Genomic DNA, 21,974 nt, shown 5'->3' with positions numbered 1-21,974 from the left:
TGGTATCACAATGCAAGGTCTTGAGGGCAAGCCAACCACACTTAACAGAGAAAAAGTTTAAAAGAAAAATTACTGAAAATTTTGTCGATGAATCTAGCAGTGAATCATGGTTTCTCCCCCTGGTCAAATCCACCCCCGTTAAGCATAAATAGCTGTGAATTATAACCTCTAAAAAGAAGCTCATATACACTTTGGATGCCCCTTTGGAGAGGAAAAGCAGACTCAATCTCCCCATGGAAGTCTGAACATTAAGGCTACCCACAAAGTGGACTTTGAAGCTTCACACCTTGCACTCCATATTCCTGGGCTGCAGTGGCCACTGAGCACTCTCCGTGTGGTGACTCCAGGAACTGGACGTTCACCTCAGGCTGCCCAGACTCATCTACCTTAAAGAAGTGGCCACCAACTAACAGTTGAGCCAAATTCTTATCCAAAAGACAGGACATCTTTTTTAAGAGCAAAAGTAAATTATGGTAAATGATAATTAGGACAGCTTTGCCTCGAAGAAATTTTTCATGGAATTCCCTGGTGGTCCAGTGGTTAGTACTCAGTACTTTCACTGCCACGGCCCAGGTTCAATCTCTGGTCAGGGGAACTAAGATCCTGCAAGCCGTGCGACATGGCCATAAAAAAAAAAATTCTTTTTTCCCAATAGTCTGTCTACATTAAAAACAGATTTTATGAGCAAATTTCAGATTCTAAGTTTGCAAAGTTAGTTCTAATTCTGCCCCATTGAGAGGATAGGGACTCTTCACTTGTTTTCACACAAATGAGGACATGGAAAGCACCAAGTATGTCTGAAGTAAAAACCTACATCTAGCCCCAGTTACAAATATTTGCCCTATTCTGCCTGTCTCGTCTCCTCATAACTACAAGGCAGCACAGCAGGACCAGCCCCAGAACCCATTAGCTCCTGGCTTATCAGCATCTTACTCTGACACCTTATTAGGCTTTTATCATGCACAGGTTCACAGGACTTCTTTCCTGAACTGGAACATCAGTTCAGGAGACAAATAAAATATCAATTTTCCAGAGTTCAGACCCACATCTGAAGCTCAACTACAGCAACTATGTGGAAGGCTAGATATCTGTGCTCTATTTTCTCTAGTTTCAACTCTATAATGGTAATATTTTACCATTATTTTTAGGTGCTTTTATTATACCTACTTCAAATCCTCTGTGGAATAAGGTAGGGCATAAATAAATAAATAAAAATAAAATCTCAACATTACCTGTGTCATGAAAAGGGATAGAGCCTCCTTTGGTATTCAGCAAACTCGTGCCCAAGGAGATAAGCAGACTAAACCCACAACAGAAAAGCTATATGGCATAAACAAACACCTATTTAATACCGAGATGTCATAAACCTGTGGAGGTGCAAGGACCTTGGAGGGCACCTAATCCAGTCATTCACACAATGGGAGGGTAGGTCCTCATTTGGCCCCATTTGAATCCTTTCAGCAAAGGGAGCTCACTACCTCATTAGGCACCTCCGTCACTGGTGGAAAGCTGTATATATTTATTAAAGTTCTATGTGGAGACACACTCTGCCTTCTTGCATCTTTTTTTTTTTTTTTTGCGGTACGCAGGCCTCTCACTGTGTGGCCTCTCCCGCCGTGGAGCACAGGCTCCGGACGCGCGGGCTCAGCGGCCATGGCTCACGGGCCCAGCCGCTCCACGGCATGTGGGATCTTCCCAGACCAGGGCACGAACCCATGTCCCCTGCATCGGCAGGCGGACTCTCAACCACTGCGCCACCAGGGAAGCCCTGCCTTCTTGCATCTTATACCCACTGGTCTTAGACAGTCCTATATGAAGCAACAGGAAACAAATCCACATCCCACCATATCTCCCCCAGACTCCTGTTTTCCATTTTGGACACCCCCAGTATCTTCCACATAAGAAACTAGTTCCAATCTCCACTAACCACCCTGATCATACTGTATCTGGAGACTTCTAGTTTGTTAATGTTAATATGGCTTCATAGAGCCATAAATGGCTTTCCTGTCTCCTCCTCTCCATATCAGTTACCTCTGGCTCAGCTCGCCAGTCCACATTCAGCTCTTGGTCAAAGCCCTGCAGCGTCAGACCCAAGCCACGTCGACCTTTCTGATTAGAGGCCTCAACGATGTCTTTCCGACCCTGGCTGTATTTACCCAATCCTTCACCTTCCTTGAAGCCCATCTTGGCCTGAAAAAGAGAAGTAATGGTGCATTTATATAAATAAACAGACTTTTATTTAGCCCTTATCATGTGTCAGACGTGTTAAACCCTGAGAAATATAAACGAGTAAGGCCTAAGGTTTTCCTTCTAGCCTAATGAAAAGAAGCATAAATAAATAACTGCAGTTTAACTGTGGGCCCAGTGGCTGTCTATTCTGGAGGTGAAACTCTAGGGCAACTATACGTTGGATAAAAGAGAAGGGACCTCATAGCTGTAATTAAAGGCACCAAGAGTATATAATGAATCTCACTGGACATTTGCACAACTACCCTTCCAGCTAATTTGTCTGATTAAGTGAGAGGTAGATCCAGAGTAAAGTTGATAAAGGGAACATAATTTAAAATGGAACCGCTTCAAGCGGCAACTTCTAAACCTTACCCTTTAACCAGTCAAACGGCCTTACTAGGCAAGGACAATGAGGGCTTGTAGGAGCCCACTTAATCAAGAGATTAACTGAAAAATCACTTCATGTAAAACTGAGGTATGGGAGATACTATAAGACTCTGGACAGAAACATTTTTTTAAATGTCACAACTAACTAAAAAGCTTACATTAAACTCTAGAGTTACTGAGCCCAGTTACATACCCCCCAAATCAGAGACCCGAATCCCAAAACCCACACACCCTTGTCTAATAAAAGAACTCCAATCCTAAGAAGATCTGATTTACCCTAGAAGGTCTATATTCCATATGGAAGGGGCATTACCAGCTCAGGAGCTGGATGAAATTCCTACAGTAGCCACAAATCTTTCCCCAGGTCAAAGAGTCTGACTCAGTCACAAACTTCCCCATCTTCCACTTCCCCAAAGTTTTTGGCCCCAACCCAGAATCCTGACTATGACTTCAGAAGTGGCAGTTCTCATTCTTAAATGAATCCAACAGAAAATGGAGAGGTCAACTATAATATTCTTGAAGCTAGACAGAAGACAAACTTGGATTTCCCTAACCTTTGCACATACACTGAAGTCTCATAAGGAAAGTAGCAGATCTTCCTTTTCACCTTCCTTCTTGTGGTATACCAATGGGGGTGCTGAAGTTATTAAGGAAAACTAGGCCCTCTTTTGGAAGTAATACAGAAGACTACTACTCCCATTTATTTTAGGTACCTAGGAGTGAGCAGGATTTTAGTCATTTCTTTTGAGCTCACTCACTAGGGAAAAAAATCTCAGCATGAAGCCTCTTTATCCACAGACACACATTCATGTGTTCACATATGCTCACAAGAACTCAGCTCTGGACAGGACAGGAGAAGCAGGCGTCAGCAGCCACTTCACATGGATGATTCAAATGTGATACTTCTATCAAGAAGGGGTCACACTCTCTCTACTAAACTATAGCAGCTCTCTACTAAACTAAAGCAGAGGAAAAACTCATGCCCTCACTTTGCTTCTTCTCATACCAACACAATTTCCCTTCTCTCACTCTGCTAGTAGAGCTTCAGAAACCCAACACAACCCAACCCAACCCCTGACATACCATAAGCTTCTGGGACACGCTGTTATACATGGAATAGCGAGAAGAAGTTCCCTCCACAAGAGAGTCTGCTTTGAATGCATCATCAAAAGAGTCTGAGCTGCGTTGCTTCCCCTCAGTCTCACTGTCAGACCCACTTAGGCTTGTAGCAGATGCTGGAAAAGAAAAAAGGAAGATGTTTTGGTGCGTTTATGGCACAATATAGCCTCTAGAAGTCCAAGTTTCATTTATTCAACTAGTGTTCAGTATATGCACTGCACACATAAAGTTCATTAAATGACCCAGGTCAAATGTATTCTCTACCTCTTACAAACTGTGTCATCCTGGGCAAGTCACTGCAGTTCCTAATGGTACCTGACACACAAGAGTTCAAAATATCAGTTTTCCTTTCCCATCCCTTACAAAACTGGGATGGTAATACCTTCCTCATAGGGTTGTTTGAAGATTAAGTGAAAAAATGTATTTGAAAGTACACTGTCAGATATAACATGTATTTATTGAGGATATGATTGTTATTTCTGCTATTTATTATTTGAAAATCAATTTCCAAACACTGATACCTGGTTTCATTTTCAACAATTCTATCACAGGACTAACAGTTTCTGATTGTTTAACCTCCTAGTTTCCTGTTTTCATAGTCCTTCAAACTTGTAGGTGAGATGGTGGATCTACATACAGCACAGCCCCAGAGAAGAGCCGGCTCACAGGTGGAAAGTGGGAAAGAGAAAGGGAGAAGTGAAGGGGGAGGGGAAGACAGGAAAGGAAGGAAAAAAAGAAGAAAAAGAGAGGACAGTGAAGACTGGGTGCTCAGGCAGCAACACCAACAGAGGCAGAGAGTAGAGGAGCTGCACTTAAAGGCTCCAGGAGGGAGCTGCCGGCCTGAGTGAGCCAAGCCACTATCTTCATTGTCAGCAACCTTGTTGCCAAAGGATTCCAAATAAGACCCACCTTAGCAGCTGCTGGAAGTGGTGGGTTACCTGTCTCCTGGTCAAAAGTGGGATAATCCACAGTCTAGATAGTCACTGTAACTGGGTCTTTCCCCATCTTTTATAGATACGTGAATCTCTTAACTTAAAAGATATTTCAGGACTTGCCTGCTGGCGCAGTGGTTAAGAATCCGCCTGCCAATGCAGGGGACATGGGTTCTAGCCCTGGTCCAGGAAGATCCCACATGCCATGGAGCAACTAAGCCTGTGTGTCACAACTACTGAGCCTGTGCTCTAGAGCCCGCGAGCCACAACTACTGAGCCCACATGCCACAGCTACTGAAGCCCACACTCCTAGAGCCTGTGCTCCACAACAAGAGAAGCCACCGCAATGAGAAGCCCGCGCACTGCAACTAAGAGTAGCCCCTGCTCGCCACAACTAGAGAAAGCCCATGCACAGCAATGAAGACCCAATGCAGCCAAAAATTAATTAATTATTATTTTCTTTTTAAAGATATTTCAGGGAATTCTCTGGCAGCCCAGTGGTTAGGACTCGGTGCTTCCCAGGTTAGATCCCTGGTTGGGGAACTAAGATCCAGCAAGCCACACGGCGTGGCCAAAAAAAAAGGTATTTCAGGCTTCCCTGGTGGCGCAGTGGTTGAGAGTCCGCCTGCCGATGCAGGGGACACAGGTTCGTGCCCCGGTCCAGGAAGATCCCACATGCTGCGGAGCGGCTAGGCCTGTGAGCCATGGCTGCTGAGCCTGCGCGTCCGGAGCCTGTGCTCCGCAACAGGAGAGGCCACAACAGTGAGAGGCCCGCGTACCGCAAAAAAAAAAAAAAAAAGATATTTCAACCCAATATAATTTTATTCAGGTAGTTTCTTAAGGAAAACTCTCCCAAATTTGGAAATAGACTGTATCTCAAAAATCTGGTAAACAGTGGACTTCCCTGGCTGTTCAATGATTAAGATTCCACACTTCCACTTCAGGGGGCGAGGGTTCGATCCCTAGTCGGGGAACTAAGATCCTGCATGCCGCTCTGTGTGGCAAAAAAAAAATCTGGTAAACAATTTCTGCATATTCCCATTGAAAATGGTATTAAACTGCAAGCCAGGAGGAATGCGGAACAGGAAATAAGTGTGGTAGTATCCAATCTGATCCCAAGGTTTGAGAAGTTGTATAGTGCTCAACAGTATACAAATCTCATTAATAAGTAATTGTGCTTATTTAAGAATAAATTTTTTTAATTCTTCAATTTATGAATATTATTCTTACAAACATCTATCAGTTGTGAGGATATAAATGCTTGTTATTTAGACCTAAATACTTAATAAACTAAACTGTTAGGTATTTCTCTTGGTATTTTTAGGGCATGGTGAAAAAAGTTAAGGCAGCACTAAGAGTGCCAAAAACCAAGAAAACTTGGGAACCTCCCTCTGTATTGAAATGGTGAGATCACCGAGACACATTGTCAACTGAATAATAGAAGACCTAGACCATATTCATGAACATGGCATCCTAACTCTTGTGTACTAAAGAGGGACAATAAAAATATAAATTTTTATTTCTGGTAACTGCAAAAAGAGCTTTTGGAAGGAAAGATATACAAGACCAATAAAAGTGATTATCCACTCATGTGGGGTTGAGGCATGGAAAAAGAATACCAAAATGATTACCTGGAACGAGTGAAAGTGGAAGAAGTGAAACTTGATTTACATTTTTATATCACTAGAGTTTATATTGGCTATCATTTTATATTTTTGATTTATGAACCATGTGAATATATTATCTTAATTAAAAGGTATTAATTATCTTAATTAAAATTTTAAATAAATGTAAAAAAAAAAACTAACTTAGCAATGTAGCACAATTCCTTTAAGGAAGAAAGGAAGTCCCTGAGAAGAGATGGTGACTCAAAGTTTGGCTGCTTGTGGGAGGTATTTGTGGAAAGGCACAAAGGGCAGCCATGTAAAAAAATTATTTATATATACCCAAAATGGGCATTATACAGGTATTCATAACTTGAGGATTACATCCTAATTCTAAAGACTGTCTGCACTCATCCACCCATTTCCCAATGAGAACACAAACTAAGGGTTGACATTCAGAGAAGAGCGAAGTCTTCCCCAGCACCCCAGGCCTGACTCTCCCTTCCACGGTGCTCCAGTAGCACCAGTATTCATACCATCAGCACAGCACTCATCACACTTCCTGAGAGCTAGTTGTCACATGCCACCCCACTGGACAGGGTCACTCCTAGACAGCAAGGACTCTGCCACAACCAACATTCTATCTCCAACACTTGGACTAAGGCTTTGCGTTTAACAGAAATTAACTGCTCACTGTAGTGAATTTAAAGAACTGTCACCCAGTTGTCATCTTTGCTAAGCACCTACTAAGTGTACCTCAGGATATTTCCTCTTACAACACCTCATACATGCAGTGCAAGACGTTCAGCCCTCAAAAATATAAGGAAGGGGGGCTTCCCTGGTGGCGCAGTGGTTGAGAATCCGCCTGCCGATGCAGGGGACATGGGTTCGTGCCCCGGTCCAGAAGATCCCACATGCCGCGGAGCAGCCAGGCCCGTGAGCCATGGCCGCTGAGCCTGCGTGTCCAGAGCCTGTGCTCCGCAACGGGAGAGGCCACAACAGTGAGAGGCCCGCATACCGCAAAAAAATAAATAAATAAATAAGGAAGGGTACACGTCATTATATATTTGCCCAAACCCATGGAGTGTACAACATCAAGAGTGAACCATCATATAAACTATGAACTCTGGTTGATAATGTGTCAGCACAGGTTCATCAATGTAACAAATGTAGCACTCTGGTAAGAGATGGTGCTAATGGGAGAGGCTGTGCATATAAGGGCAGGGTGTGTAGGAGATATCTTTGTACTTTCAATTTTGCTGTGAACCTTAAAAACTGCTCTAAAAAAAAAAAGAAGTCTTCAAAAAAAAAGTTTTTTTAAAGGTTCAACAACAAAAAGTTTAAGCATGAGGATGGAATACCTATATCCTAGCAGAGAACTGAGTCCCCCTTGGACTATCACTTAGCACCCTGCACCCCAGTAGGCTGAAAAAGGACATCTGATATTGTTTAACAGATCAGACAACAACTTTGGTTCAGGACCTGTTTTATAAACGGTCCATGCTATATACAATGGAATACTATCCAAAAGTAACAATCTTACCCCCAAAGAGCTTAAAAACCCAATAGTTAAAATAAATACGCATTTTTAAGGGTATAACATTTTGCAAAAGAAAGGCAGGTGAACATGTGTGAAAAAATTAGAATAAACTTAAAACCAAAATTCTGGCTCCTAAGGAGGAATTCTGGTTGAGAATACCCCTGAATGAGAGGCACCAAATCTGCCTTCGTCCTCTTAAAAAGGTGGCTGTTCAATTCCCTCAATAAGGAGCTGACCTGCTTACATGGACCAATGCAGCACATGTCACAGTGCCAGAGAGTGCCACTCAGAAAGAAAGACCCAGAACATTAACAATGAGTAACCATGGAAACTGAGAAGTGAGGTGATATTTATTTTGTTTTGCCTTTTCTGCATTTTCTGTGTGATAAATAAGAATATATTAGTTTGAAAATTAGGGTTTAAAAAAAAGCTATAAAGAAATAAAGTATCATTCTAAGCCTTGTGCAGAATTTGGTTCCTTTCCAGAGAAATCTTCAGAGGACAGCAGATATGAGGGGAAAGACCTTCTGAGTAGCTTAAAACTAAGCCTGGGCCTCTCATCTCTCATTGCCCACGTGAAGGAGAAATGTGCTCTGCAACAGAGCTCCCATATGTTAAAGAACTGTGCTTCCAAAGGTGCAGAGTCTCTTCACTCAGTTGCTTCCATGCCTCCAACCTGTACCGATTAGTGCAGGAATGGGGGAAGCTCCCTGAGCACTGCCCTAAAGTTTCCCTGGGCAGCCCAGGAATCCAGAGACTAACCTAGAAGCTACAATGTTAAATCAGCTGTTATTTCTTTCACCAGCTATCTGTAGATTCACAGGTCTATCTATATAAAGGTCAGGAAAACCTGATGTCCTTCTCAAAGGAGAGTGTGCCCTTGGTCCAGATCTAGGGAGTTGCCAGGTTGTTAGGTTTGCTTAAGGATCCATCACTGGGCACCCATCAGTGGTATGAATATCATTCCTGGGCATAGAGGGTTCCTGCCACTCTCAGATCTCAGAGAGAGATCTTTTGTTTTCTTTGTCCTCATGCCATTTTTGGACCAAAATGACAGGAAGAACCAAATTTGGGTGCAAGGCTCATTGGGCAAATCCTTGGTGGCTCTGGTGCAATATTCCAGCACCAGACTCTGGCACAAAGATCTTTCCACTCCATTCCTCTTCCTTAGGTGTTACCTAATGTACAGATAGCTGTCCTCTCCAGGTTCTGAGAATGAGGTTGATAAGAGCTAAAATATCACCCTACTAGGCTTTTCTTTGTGAGACCAAAAAGTGTGCTGGATAAGCAGATAAGCCTTACTTCTCTCTTTTATTTCATGTGCTATTTAAAGCCAATTCTCAGCCTGACATGATTTAAGACAAAGTTCCCTAGATTAGTCCTGAGTCCACAGACTGCCACAGCCACTACTCATTTTCACCCCTGGGCCTTTGGGGCCACTCTTTTCAGATGAAAAGAAGACAACTGTCTTGGCTGCAGCAGGAACTAAAGAGGAAGTTCAGCCTCCCAAGACTGGTAAGAATTTAGCAAACATTGAGCAGACAATCTTGTGATGAGGATATAAATTAACAGGAGTAATAAGGTCAGTCTATTAAAATCATGAGTTTCATTAAGAACTTGCCAAAATTGGGTGGCATTCCCATTTACCTCCCCAGGAGCTCCCCTTCTAAAACCTACCAGAGAGCCCAAGACATTATTTAGAGCTTTCATTTAAGATTTCTCCTCTACCTGATAGAAATCATTACTCTTAAGTCAGTTTAAAGAAAACAGGTTCACTTCATAGAAGAATCAGAGATTTCCCAGCTACTGACAAAATTTTCCGTAACAGAACGGTAGGTCAAACATGCCAAGATTAAAAATGACAGTGACAACACACAAGGAGGGACAGCTCTAACCACTACTGGCCAAGGTGAGCAGCACACAGATGCACAAGAATAAATTATGGACTTTAATAAATACCACATCCTGCCTAACAACTGCTGTGGAATACACTCATTCCTGGTTAAAGACTCATTTCTCCTTCATGCCAGACAAATGGTAACTCGTTAAAGCAATTTAAACAGACACCAATAAAGGAAGTTTTTGATTAAGGTCATGAATCTGGGCTGACAGGAAAACCATGGTGTTTCAGGGAAAATGGCCTATTTAGCGAAGAATTAAACCTGACGGAGGGGAAGGCACTTTCAGTGTGGTGCCGGTGAAGGAGCCCAGCCACTTCCAAAGCAACATGCTGTGGGAGGGCCAGGAGCCCACATTAGATGCACAGCTGAAGAGAAAAGGAAATTGTCCTGGGGTCTAGACCACAGTTTCTCTGTGACAACCAACCAAAAAGAAAAAAATGACCTCCATCTGCCTCTCCTTGCTTCAAAATGTTATTTAATAGCAAATTTCCAAGAGTTTATTTAGGCTTGAAAATGCCTTCAAACTCCTCTTAAAATACTCTAAAGAGTATATGATGCCCCAGTGGCCATGACAACAACATCCCTTTTCTTCTTTAGTCTGGTCAGATGTTAGACTCTGACTGGCAATGCAGCTACCCTGTCAATAATGTAAAATAAAAACCGATTAAACTAAATAGATCTATTAATGAGTCATCACATTGATCTAGCAGAGAAAGTACAAACAAGGCCCAGACAGACAGAAATAGCAACTACTTTTTTTTTTTTTCTATTTGTACTCCCTAAAGAGCATTTTTCAATCATCTGTTCAACAGTATGTCCGGGTAGAAGGGGTTGGAGCAAAAGGAAACACACCTGCTTTAATACAATGACTTGAATAGGAAAGCTGCATATAGATCTCAGGGGATATGTAGTTTCTGGCGAGACAGTTAACTACCAGGGCACACTGTCCAGGGGATGCCTGAGAGAAGCCAACACAGAACAGAGATGATATAAATGCAAAGTACTTAATGAAATGATCCTCTGCAGACTGGAGGAGACATAGGCAAAATGAATGAGGCAAAGCATTTTAAGCTTCTTGGAAAAGATACTACTGCTGCCTTCCATTGGTTCTATTCAGTAAATATTTACTGAGCATTTATTCCACACCAGGCATGGGGTTGCAGGGGGAGGGGCAGTCTTGCTGATGAAGACACCAGACTCTAGCCCTCAGTTTTTTTGTCAATGTGGAGCTGCCCTTCCTAAAATTAGCTGATCCAGGGAAATCTAACAATGTTTGTTTGCCTCTGCCTCCTGCCTCATTTTTATGCAAATGAAAGGGACCAAATGGCCTATTGCCAGACACATACAAGGTACAGGCCACCTCTAGATTTCCATTCTGTACAAACAACAGCAACAGTCAATTCTGACTGAGTCATACGGCGCTACTTCTAGAAAAGGTTAAAGACATTTGGTACAATTAAAGTGAGTTCGTGGGAGGGTGGGAGGGAGGAGGATAATCTCAATTCACAGTCACATTTTTAAAAGCTTGAAATTTAAATTAGACTGGCTCCCTTGAAAGATCCTTAACTATACACCTTCCTCTACCTGGGAGCCATTCTCTTGAGAGCAGTTGTCCCCCAAGATCCGATTAGAACCAGATACCTCCACCACCTAAGTATCATTTATTCCCCCAGGCATGCTCTCCCTTTCTTGCAGGCCATTTCTCCCACTACCCCAGAGCCCTGCCCAAGGAGACTCTACCTTCATCAAGTTGCTCAAATCCCAGGTGATAGCAAAACTCCCTTTCCTCAACAGGCCCTAGAACCTATACGCCCAATATATTTTTGCCCTCCCACTTAGTAACCTCAGTTACATACAGCCTTTCTCACCTACCCTGGAATACACTGTGACAACTTTAAAGGCACACGTATCTCCACACACAAGGTTATAAGAGAGTCTCTTGATCCAGCCAGGATCACAGCCGCCCCAAAGGCTTCATTAGCTGTATGTAAGGCCTGTCAAGCTTCTCCTTTCTGGACCAGCTACTCAGTACAGCTGATGAGCAACCGCCCTTCAATTAGCCAACCAGTTGAGAATAAACTGTATTTTCTATCACCCTCAAAGGATTCTTCACACTCTTTCAGTCATCAATCTGTCACCATATTTCATTCCAATTTACCAGTGACCCAGCAGAGGATACAAAATGCAAGACTGCTGGTGTACTGGGTTAAATAGTGCCCAAAAGTTCATGTCCACCCAGCACCTGGGAACATGGCATTTGGAAATAGGGTCTTTGCAGATGTAATCAAATTAAGATGAAGTCATACTGGATTAGGGTGGGCCCTCATCCAATGACTGATATCCTCATAAGAAGAGGGAAATTTGAACACAGACACACACAGAGGCAGAGACTGGAATTATGCTGCTACAAGCCAAGGAACACCAAGGATCACCAGCAACCACCAGAAACTAGAAAAGGCAAGGAAGGATTCTTCCCTAGAGCCTTGGGAGGGAGCATGGCCCTGCTGGCACATTGATTTTAGACTTCTAGCCTCCAGAAGTGTGGAGAATAAATTTCTATTGTTTTAAGCTACCCAGTTTGTGGTACTTTGTTAGGAAATTAATACAGCTGGCAAGTAAAGATAAATGCAAATGGAACTACTTCTAATTGTTTGGTATTTCAGGCAAGCTCTGAGATGCTTCACAATTTCTCATAGAAAGCACCTGTGGAAACTGTGAACATCTGTAACCCTAAAAAGCAGGCAAAGCAAAATGCTAGTTTCAACCAGATCAGTGAAATCCTTAGAGCTTAAACAGCGAACACAGGGATGCTCCAATTCATTTGGGTGTTTCTGATCATAACTGCTGAGGGAATTGAGGAAACAGAATGCAAAAACCTGAGAGGAATTAGGCCAGATCACTGCAGCAAAGAGCCCAGCCCTGTGAAAGAGCCCCAAGATCATTAACAGCTGAAAGCACAGGGCACTCAATGCTCACCGCTACTTCCACCTGGTTTAAGGCAGCAAAAGAGTGCCACCTACTGAAGGACCACAACAGAACTAAGGCACACCTGTAAAAATTCCAATTTTTTAGTTAAAACAAGTTCCCAACTCCCAGGAGGAGAATGGTAAAAGAGAAGAGAGTCTACAACCAGCATCCCTCTGTAGAATTTGCCTAATCTTCCTCAAGAGGCACTGAACTGTATTCTGCCCAACTCAGGCATCAGCGATTCAAATAACCAGATGGTCAGTGGCCTCTGACCACATAGGTAAGCTTACCTTTTGCTGCATGATTGACAGAGGAGGGAGGTTCATCGTCAGATGTAGAGCTGAGGTTCAGGGCAAGCTCTGCAACTCTTTTCTTCTGTTTCTTGAGAGGGGCAGTGCATTCTGAATCATTTCTCCTCCTCATTGTTGCTGCAACCACAAATCCAGATAGTCAGCTGCCCTTGTCAGAGACACTAGGATCACAGCAGGAATTCCAAAGAATGGGAATGAACCATTAATGCATGAAAGTTGTCAACTCCAAACAGCTTCCATTGCCAGCACTTGAATAGCTTCTTCCTCAGAATGAGGTCCAAGAAGGATGCTAGCCAAGCTCTGGTTTTCAATAACAGCTGTTAGTTTTACTGCAAAATGTGCTCACAGACCCAGCGGCCTCTGGGCCATTGGTGTCAGATACCAAAAAGTCATGGATCAACTCCACGAGCCACAGGAGGAAAAACACCTTGCGTACTTGTTATTCTATATTTTTGATGCAACACTGGCTATGTGTGACAACAATGTACACTAGAAATTAATTATGAAACCTGATGAATATCAACAAATATTTCCAAGGTGAAAAAATCATCCCAGAATGACTGCTACATCACCATTATTATTTCACCAGGACAATTAAGAGATTATACAATATGATACAAATGCTGGGTTTTGGTTTACTTCAGGATGTTTGAAAACATGGGAGAATTGGGCAAGTTTTTAAACGGAGTAAGGAATGGACGCAGTGGTTGACTTAGGACTGAGAAAACAGAAGAGTGGGAAAGTTAGCAGGACCGGAGGTAGCCATATCATAGGACTCAGGTACAAAAACAAGTTTAAGAACAAGAACCCACCTCCACAAAAAAGAATGGAAACAGGCAAGGCACCATGTCACCATCATCCATGCCCATGGGTAAGCATGAGAGGCAAGCATGAGGGGAAAAAATGAGATGGAATGAAGTGGTTATGAGATTCCTGAAATCTTAAGGAATGATCAAATTAAAGAACAATTAAGAGTAGAAGTGAATACAGTGTGGTTTACACACAACCGTTGTTTATAAGAGGACTCAGAAAAGAGAAAGTACTCAAAAATAGGAGCAAACAGGTGGGTGCTCAGCTGGGCTGCAATTCCTTAGGAAAGGGGAGTTGCAGGTGCACAAGAACAGGCTTACAGTATGGGTCACAGCAGCAAGAGAGTGATGAAATCCAAAGATACCACTGATCCCCTCGTGATTTCAAACATGAATCACGTTTCACTTCTCTCCAGCTCAAGGATGAGGAAGCCTACCCAACACATAATCTCATCCTTCCTAAGGAGGCAGCCTCTTATAGGCACAGGCAGGGGCTATCCTGCGGAAGTAGGAAGAACAGGAGGCGTTGAACAAACAGAAAGCAACACCAGGCTGAGCCACATTTCACTTTAAACTACCGTGTTAAATATCCCCTCACCCCAAAGGCCCATAACGTAAGCAAAAAGGGCCCTCTGATTCCTAGCTACTCCGGGGGAGACTGGAAGCACAGGAAACTCAAGAACTGTGTTGAGGTAGGTGCCAACAAAGGAGAGGAAATAGCGTCCGAAAGGCAGGAGATACCGATGCTCCTCCCCAAACCACCTTAGATTTGGGCCTTCCAAATCACCTCATTCAACCCTCTCCTTTTCCACTAAAAGAAACTGAGGCCCGAGAGGGGAAGGCCGCACAGCTAACCAGTGCCCAGCTCAAGTGACCTACACATCCAAAAGAATGTGCCCTGGCAGAGGACTTCTAAGTGGAAGGCAGAAGGCCTGGTTCTACCTGCTGCTCCCCCAGGGAAGGGGTTCAAATCCCCTCTCCAGTCTTCTCTACCTGGGCCTCGGTTTCGCACTACCACCCCTATTCATAGAGGGAAGAGATGAGCTCACATCTCCCCGGGCCAGTCTTTTCATTTGTAGATAACGTGAGTGTGTGAATGTGTGCGCAGAAACGTTTGGCAGCGGCAGCTGATGGACTGGGGATGGGGCGCGGGGAAGAAGGGTGTAAAGGAGGAAGGGAGAGAGAAAGGGCGGTGAGGGTCACGACCGCCCGTGGGGGGCCGAGGGGAAGATACTGAGCCCGCGGGCCCGCCCGCTCGCTCCCCCCGGGCCGCGCGTCGGCACTCACGCTGAGGGAAGAGGGCGAGCTGCCAAGGAGCGGAGAGGGGGGGATCAGGCCGCCGATGCCGCCGCCACCAGGCCTGGCCCTGCCGCTGCCAGAGCCGCCTCCTCCTCCCCCAGTTTCGCTTCCCCACAAACCCGCCCCGGTCCGCTGGCCGCGTAGTCGCGCTCGGGTCCCGCCCTGCGGGACGCGCAGCTTGATGACGTCAGGGCATCCAGCTCCCTCCACCCTCCCGGGCCCTGGCCCCGGGGCAGACCGCTGTAGTTCTGGCCCGCCCCACCCCCTGCCCCTGAGCAGCCCAGAGCGCCTGCGCAGAAGACCCAACGGGGAAAGGATACAAAAGCAAAAGTAACCAGGTATCTTCCGGCTTTGGGTACGAGAAACAAATATCAAAAACAAAAAACGCCAGGTGCCATCACATCGACTCATCTCTCTTATTCTCATTATTATCTTAATTTTACAGATTAAGAACAAGTTTAGAGAGGGAATTCCCTGGCGGTCCAGTGGTTAGGACTCCACGCTTCCATTACTGGGACACGGGTTCTATCCCTGGTTAGGGAACTAAGATCCCACAAGGTACCCGGCGCGGCCAAAAAAAAAAAAAAAAAGTAACAAGTTTAGAGAGGTAAACGGAAAACTGGTTGAGGGCAGAAACCCAGTCTTCTTGTTCACTGCTGTATCCCCAACACGCAGCATACAGTACATTCTCTACAGATATTGAACAAAGGTCCAGAGGAAGAAGGCCGCCTGTGGCATTTTACCATATGGACACAGATGACTTCCTTTGCCAAACGCCTCTTCTGATCTTCAGACCAATATGGCCAAAATTCTGACGAACATCCTCAGTCACTTCACACCCATAGATTCAAGTCTGACCTTATATTCTCCCATAAGCCTGCTCTTTTTCCAGTGAATTACACCACCATTGGTCCAACCAGAAATCTTCTCTCATTCCCCAGAGCCTCCAGTATATACTTTATTGCATTTACCTACAAATTATCCCAAATCTATCCATTCTCCATCCACGTTGCCACTAACCATGCACTCACCTTCTCTCATCAGGATTTCTCCAGTAATCTCCAAATCATTGTCCCTCCAGTCGGGATCCCTCTAGTGCAGTCTCTGCAAATCAAAGTTATTTTAAAAAAACAAAAAACAAAACTAATTTGATCCTGTTACCTGTTTCACCCATCAATGATGAAAGCCCATCAATGGCTTCTCACTTCTCTTAGGATGAAGCCAATGTCCTTAGGATGGCATACAAGACCCTCCCATCTGACTCCTTCTGCAGTCATACTTTGAGCTACTGGTCCCTTAGTTCTCCCCATCGCGGTTTTCCCTTGGTTTCTCAACCATGCCATGCCTCTCGAAAGAGTTCATCCCCTTTCCTGGATTGCTCTTCTCCCTCTCTTTGCTTGACTAATGTCCACTTATCCTGAGGCCTGTTTAGTGTTCTTATCTCTGGTAATCTTTCCTGACCCCACAAGTCTGAGTGGGGAGTCCCCCTAAGCTTCCACAGCCTTCTGTCATTCACTATCAAAGCACTCACCAGTCTTGCATAATGACCCACTGACTCATCTGCCTCCCCACTCAGCTGTAAACTTTGTAAAGGAAAGGTTATGTCTGTCTGTATTAAATCCATAAGATTTAATATTGTGGCTGGTAGTAGGTATGCAATAGACATTTATTGAATATGTGGAAGTATGGAAAATGAATGAAGGTTAAGTGATGTGCCCCAGGTCACAGAGCTAGGAAGCAACAAATGAGCATTTAAACCCAGGTTTCTTTGGTTCTAAAGCTGTGTCTTTCCACCTCACCAGGGGTTCTTAACATGGGTTAAGACATTATTCTTAACATGTGTTGGATACCTTTGGTAATCTTGTAAAGCTTGTGAACCCATTCTCAAAATAATAATTTAAAGGGCATAATATACAATGTATAGGATTACAAAGGAAATCAATTATTTGAAATAGTTACTTTTTTTTTTTTTTTTTTTTTTTTTTTGCGGTACACGGGCCTCTCACTGTTGTGGCCTCTCCCGTTGCGGAGCACAGGCTCCGGACGCACAGGCTCAGCGGCCATGGCTCATGGGCCCAGCCACTCCGCGGCATGTGGGATCTTCCTGGACCGGGGCACGAACCCGCGTCCCCCGCATCGGCAGGCAGACTCTCAACCACTGTGCCACCAGGGAAGCCCCGAAATACAGTTACTTTTAAATTGTGATTTGTTTACTTTTAATGTAAAGCGTTAAATAATGAGAGAATGCATTTAAAACGTAGGAAAATTAATGATAAATTTACTTTTATATATATATATATATATATATATATATATATATATATATATATATATGTATGAGTAAATCCAGTGAATAATGCTGGAACAACCAGATAAATATATCAGGGAAAGATGACTCTTGATTCCTACCTTACACCATATGTAAAATTAAATCAAAATGGATCAGACCTAAACAAAGAGCAAAAACAGAAAAGAAAAAAAAAAGCTTATAAAAGAAAACATAGGTGACTATAGTTAGCAATAACATATTGTATATTTGAAAGTTATAACCATGTGAGGTGCTGGATATTAACTTACTGTGGTAATCATTTTCCAATATATACATATATCAAATTATTATGTTGTACACCTTGAACATACAATGTTATATCAATTATATCTCAATAAAACAGGGGAAAACAGAAGTTTAAAAAAAGAAAACATAGAAAAATATCTTTGCAGACTTGGAGTAGACAAAGATATTTTTTATAAAGGACCCAGAGAGCATTAATCAGAAGAAAAAAATTGAGAAAAATAGACTTCACAAAATAAAAAGGCTTCTGTTCATCAAAAGACACCGTTAAGAAATTGAATAGCAATCCACGGACTGAAAGAAAAACATTCACAGTACAAATATTTGACAAATGACTTATTTCCAAAAAAATATATAATACCCAACAACAAAAAGAGGAACAGAAGTTTCCAATTCCTGTCAAAATAGAGAAAACACATTCCATCCCATTTCTTCCACTGAATGCAATTTATAACCTAGGCAGAATGCATGCAACACCTATCTGAAGATTATGAAAAGTAAATGGTAGCAGAATTCTTTTTTTTAATAAATTTATTTATTTTATTTATTTATTCTTGGCTGCGTTGGGTCTTTGTTGCTGCGCACAGGCTTTCTCTAGTTGTGGTGAGTGGGGTCTACTCTTTGTTGCAGTGCACGGGCTTCTCATTGCGGTGGCTTCTCTTGTTGCTGAGCACGGGCTCTAGGCACGCAGGCTTCAGTAGCTGTGGCATGTGGGCTCAGTAGTTGTGGCTCTCGGGCTCTAGAGCGCAGGCACAGTAGTTGTGGCACAACAGGCCCAGCTGCTCCGTGGCATGTGGGATCTTCCCAGACCAGGGCTCGAACCCATGTCCCCTACATTGGCAGGTGGATCCTTAACCACTGTGCCACCAGGGAAGCCCAGCAGAATTCTTGAGGAAGGAAAAACAGAAGTCAAAGAACCACCAAGTCAGGGTGAGTTTCCCAGTTGTTCCCCCTCTGGTATCTCCTGGCCAAGACTGAAAGGCAGCCTGAAACCTGGAACGTGCAAGGGGTGCAGATGGAAAGGGCTCCAAGAAACCATCTATTTCTTATCCCAGAAGCAAGAAATAAGTCCCTATAGATCAGAGAAACTGGAGGAAATCGCATGGTTTTTGCTTTGTTTCTTTGATTCACTTAAGGTTCCTCCATGTCTTTTCATAGCTTGATAGCTTATTTATTTATTTTTGGCTGCGTTGGGTCTTTGCTGCACGTAGGCTTTCTCTAGTTGTGGCGAGCGGGGGGCTACTCTTCATTGTGGTGCATGGGCTTCTTATTGCAGTGGCTTCTCTTGTTGCGGAGCATGGGCTCTAGGCGCGCGGACTTCAGTAGTTGTGGCTCATGGGCTCTAGAATGCAGGCTCAGTAGTTGTGGCGCATGGGCTTAGTTGCTCCACAGCATGTGGGATCTTCCTGGACCAGGGATCAAACCTGTGTCCCCTGCATTGGCAGACAGATTCCTAACCACTGCGCCACCAGGGAAGTCCCAGCTTATTTCTTTTTAACACTGAATAATATTCCATTGTCTGGATGTATCCCAGTTTATTTATCCATTCACATACTGAAGGACATCTTGGTTACTTCCAAATTTTGGACATTACAAATAAAGTTTCTATAAACATTCATATGCAGGTTTTTCTGTGGACATAATTTTTCAATACATTTGGGTAAATACCAAGGGGCACAATTACTGGATCATATATTAAAAGTATGTTTAGTTTTATAAGAAACTGCCAAACTGTCTTCCAAAGTGGCTGTATCATTTTGCATTCCCACCAGCAATGTATGAGAGTTCCCACTTTTCCACATCCACATCAGCACTTAGGGTTGTCAATATTCCAAATTTTGGCCACTCTAGTATGCATGTAGTGGTATCTTGTTCTAATTTGTATTTCCCTGATGACCTATGATGTGGAACATCTTTTCATATACTTATTTATTATGTGTGTATCTTTGGTGAGGTTTGTTAAGGTCTTTGTCCCATTTTTTAATTAGGTTGTTTGTTATCTTATTATTTTTTTTTTTTTGGCTGCGTCGGGTCTTAGTTGTGGCACACGGGGACCTTCATTGTGGTGCGAGGGCTCCAGAGCGCATGGGCTCTGTAGTTGCGGCACTCGGGCTCTCTAGTTGTGGCACACTGGCTTAGTTGCCCCACAGCATGTGGGATCTTAGTTCCCTGACCAGGGATCGAACCGGCATCCCTTGCATTGCAAGATGGATTCTTAACCACTGGACCACCAGGGAAGTCCCTTGTTATCTTATTATTAAGTTCTAAGAGTTTTAAGAGTGAATGCCCAGTTGTTCTGGTATTATTTTTTTTTCTCTCTCTAGTACCATTTTTTAAAAGACTATCTTTGCTCCATTGTACTGCCATTTTTCCTTTGTCAAAGATCAGTTGGCTATATATATATGCAGATCTATTTCTGGGCTCTATATTTTCCCCATTAATCTATTTGTCTATTCTTTTGCTATATCTTGATCACTATGGCCTTATAGTAAGTCTTGAAGTTGAGTAATGTCAGTCCTCCAACTTTGTTCTTCTTCAGTAATGTGTTGGCTATTCTGGATCTTTTGCCTATCCACAGAGAATTTATTTTTTTTATATTATTGCAAATATATTTTTGTCTTTTTTATAGGGGTAAAATATACATAAAATTTTCCATTTTCATCATTTTAAGTATACAATTCAATGGTATTAAGTGCATTCACATTGTTGTGCATTCAACTACATTTTTTTCCCATATACATGTATCTATTCTTTTTCAAATTCTTTTCTCATTTATGTTTTTACAGAATATCAAGCAGAGTTCCTTGTGCTATACAGTAGGTCCTTGTTAGTTATTTTAAATACAGAAGTGTGTACATGCCAATCCCAAAATCCCACTCTATCGCTCCCCCCAACCCTTCCCCCCAGTAACCATACACTCATTCTCTAAGTCTGTGAGTTTGTTTTTCTGTTTTGTAAATAAGTTCATTTGTATCATTTTTTTTAGATTCCACATATAAGTGATATCATATTATATTTGTCTTTCTCTGTCTGACTTACTTCACTTAGTTTGATAATCTCCAGGCCCACCCATGTTGCTGCAAATAGCACTATTTCATTCTTTTTAATGGCTGAGTAAAATTCTATTATATATATGTACCACATCTTCTTTATCCATTCATCTGTCGATGGACATTTAGGATGTTTCCCTGTCTTGACTATTGTAAACAGCACTGCAATGAACACTGGGTTGGATGTATTTTTTTTTTTTTTTTTAGGCTCTATACGCGGAGGCTCAGCGGCCATGGCTCATGGGCCCAGCCGCTCCGCGACATGTGGGATCTTCGCGGACCGGGGCACGAACCCATGTCCCCTGCATCGGCAGGCGGACTCTCAACCACTGAGCCACCAGAGAAGCCCCGGATGTATCTTTTTGAACCATGTTTTTCTACAGATATACGCCCAGGAGTGGGATTGCTGGATCATATGGTAGCTCTATTTTTAGTTTTTTAAGGTACCTCCATACTGTTCTCCATAGTGGCTGTACCAATTTACATTCCCACCAACAGTGCAGGAGGGTTCCCCTTTCTCCACACCCTCTCCAGCATTTATTATTTGTAGATTTTTTTTCATGGCCATTCTGACTGGTGTGGGGTGATATCTCATTGTAGTTTTGATTTGCATTTCTCTAATAATTAGTGATGTTGAGCATCTTTCATGTGCTTCTTGGCCATCTGTATGTCTTCTTTGGAGAAATGTCTACGTAGGTGTTCTGCCCATTTTTTGATTGGGTTGTTTGGTTTTTTGATATTGAGCTGCATGAGCTGTTTGCAAATTTTGGAGACTAATCCCTTGTCAGTCGCATCATTTGCAAATATCTTCTCCCATTCTCTGGGTTGTTTTTTTGTTTTGTCAATGGTTTCCTTTGCTGTGCAAAAGCTTTTGCATTTACTTAGGTCCCATTTGTTTATTTTTGTTTTTATTTCCATTACTCTAGGAGACGGCTCAAAAAAGATATTTATGTCATATTTATGTCATTAAGATATTTATGTCATATTTATGTCATTATGGCACTTATGTTGCTATTTATGTCAAAGAGTGTTCTGCCTATGTTTTCCTCTAAGAGTTTTATAGTATCTGGTCTTACATTTAGGTCTTTAATCCATTTTGAGTTTATTTTTGTGTATGGTGTTAAAGAATGTTCTAATTTAACTTTTTTACATGTAGCTGACCAGTTTTCCCAGCACCATTTATTGAAGATACTGTCTTTCCTCCATTGTATAGTCTTGCCTCCTTTGTCGTACATTAATTAACCATAGGTGGGT

The 21,974-nt window shown here is 42.8% G+C and overlaps 1 protein-coding gene across 6 annotated transcripts in view; it reads right to left on the bottom strand.

Moving 5' to 3' along the window:
- Nucleotides 1-15,254, bottom strand: part of CMTR1 (cap methyltransferase 1) — a 59,725-nt gene extending 44,471 nt beyond the window's left edge. For 3 of the 6 annotated variants that reach the window (XM_004267654.3, XM_033424099.2, XM_033424098.2), the window contains exons 1-4: nt 15,087-15,250; nt 12,970-13,107; nt 3,700-3,851; nt 2,032-2,190 (exon numbers count right to left, since the gene is read on the bottom strand). In XM_004267654.3, the coding sequence (XP_004267702.1) occupies nt 2,032-2,190; nt 3,700-3,851; nt 12,970-13,102 (444 nt within the window). In that variant the 5' untranslated portion in view covers nt 13,103-13,107; nt 15,087-15,250. Of the gene's footprint in view, nt 1-2,031; nt 2,191-3,699; nt 3,852-12,969; nt 13,152-15,086 lie in introns of all 6 variants that reach the window. The other 3 variants (XR_007479640.1, XM_033424101.2, XM_033424097.2) reach the window with 2 other exon arrangements.
- Between the last annotated feature and the right edge of the window lie 6,720 nt (nt 15,255-21,974).

Source organism: Orcinus orca, chromosome 10 (genome assembly GCF_937001465.1).
Source record: "Orcinus orca chromosome 10, mOrcOrc1.1, whole genome shotgun sequence".
Classification (NCBI taxonomy): domain Eukaryota; kingdom Metazoa; phylum Chordata; class Mammalia; order Artiodactyla; family Delphinidae; genus Orcinus; species Orcinus orca.
This window is presented reverse-complemented; position numbering and strand designations above follow the sequence as displayed.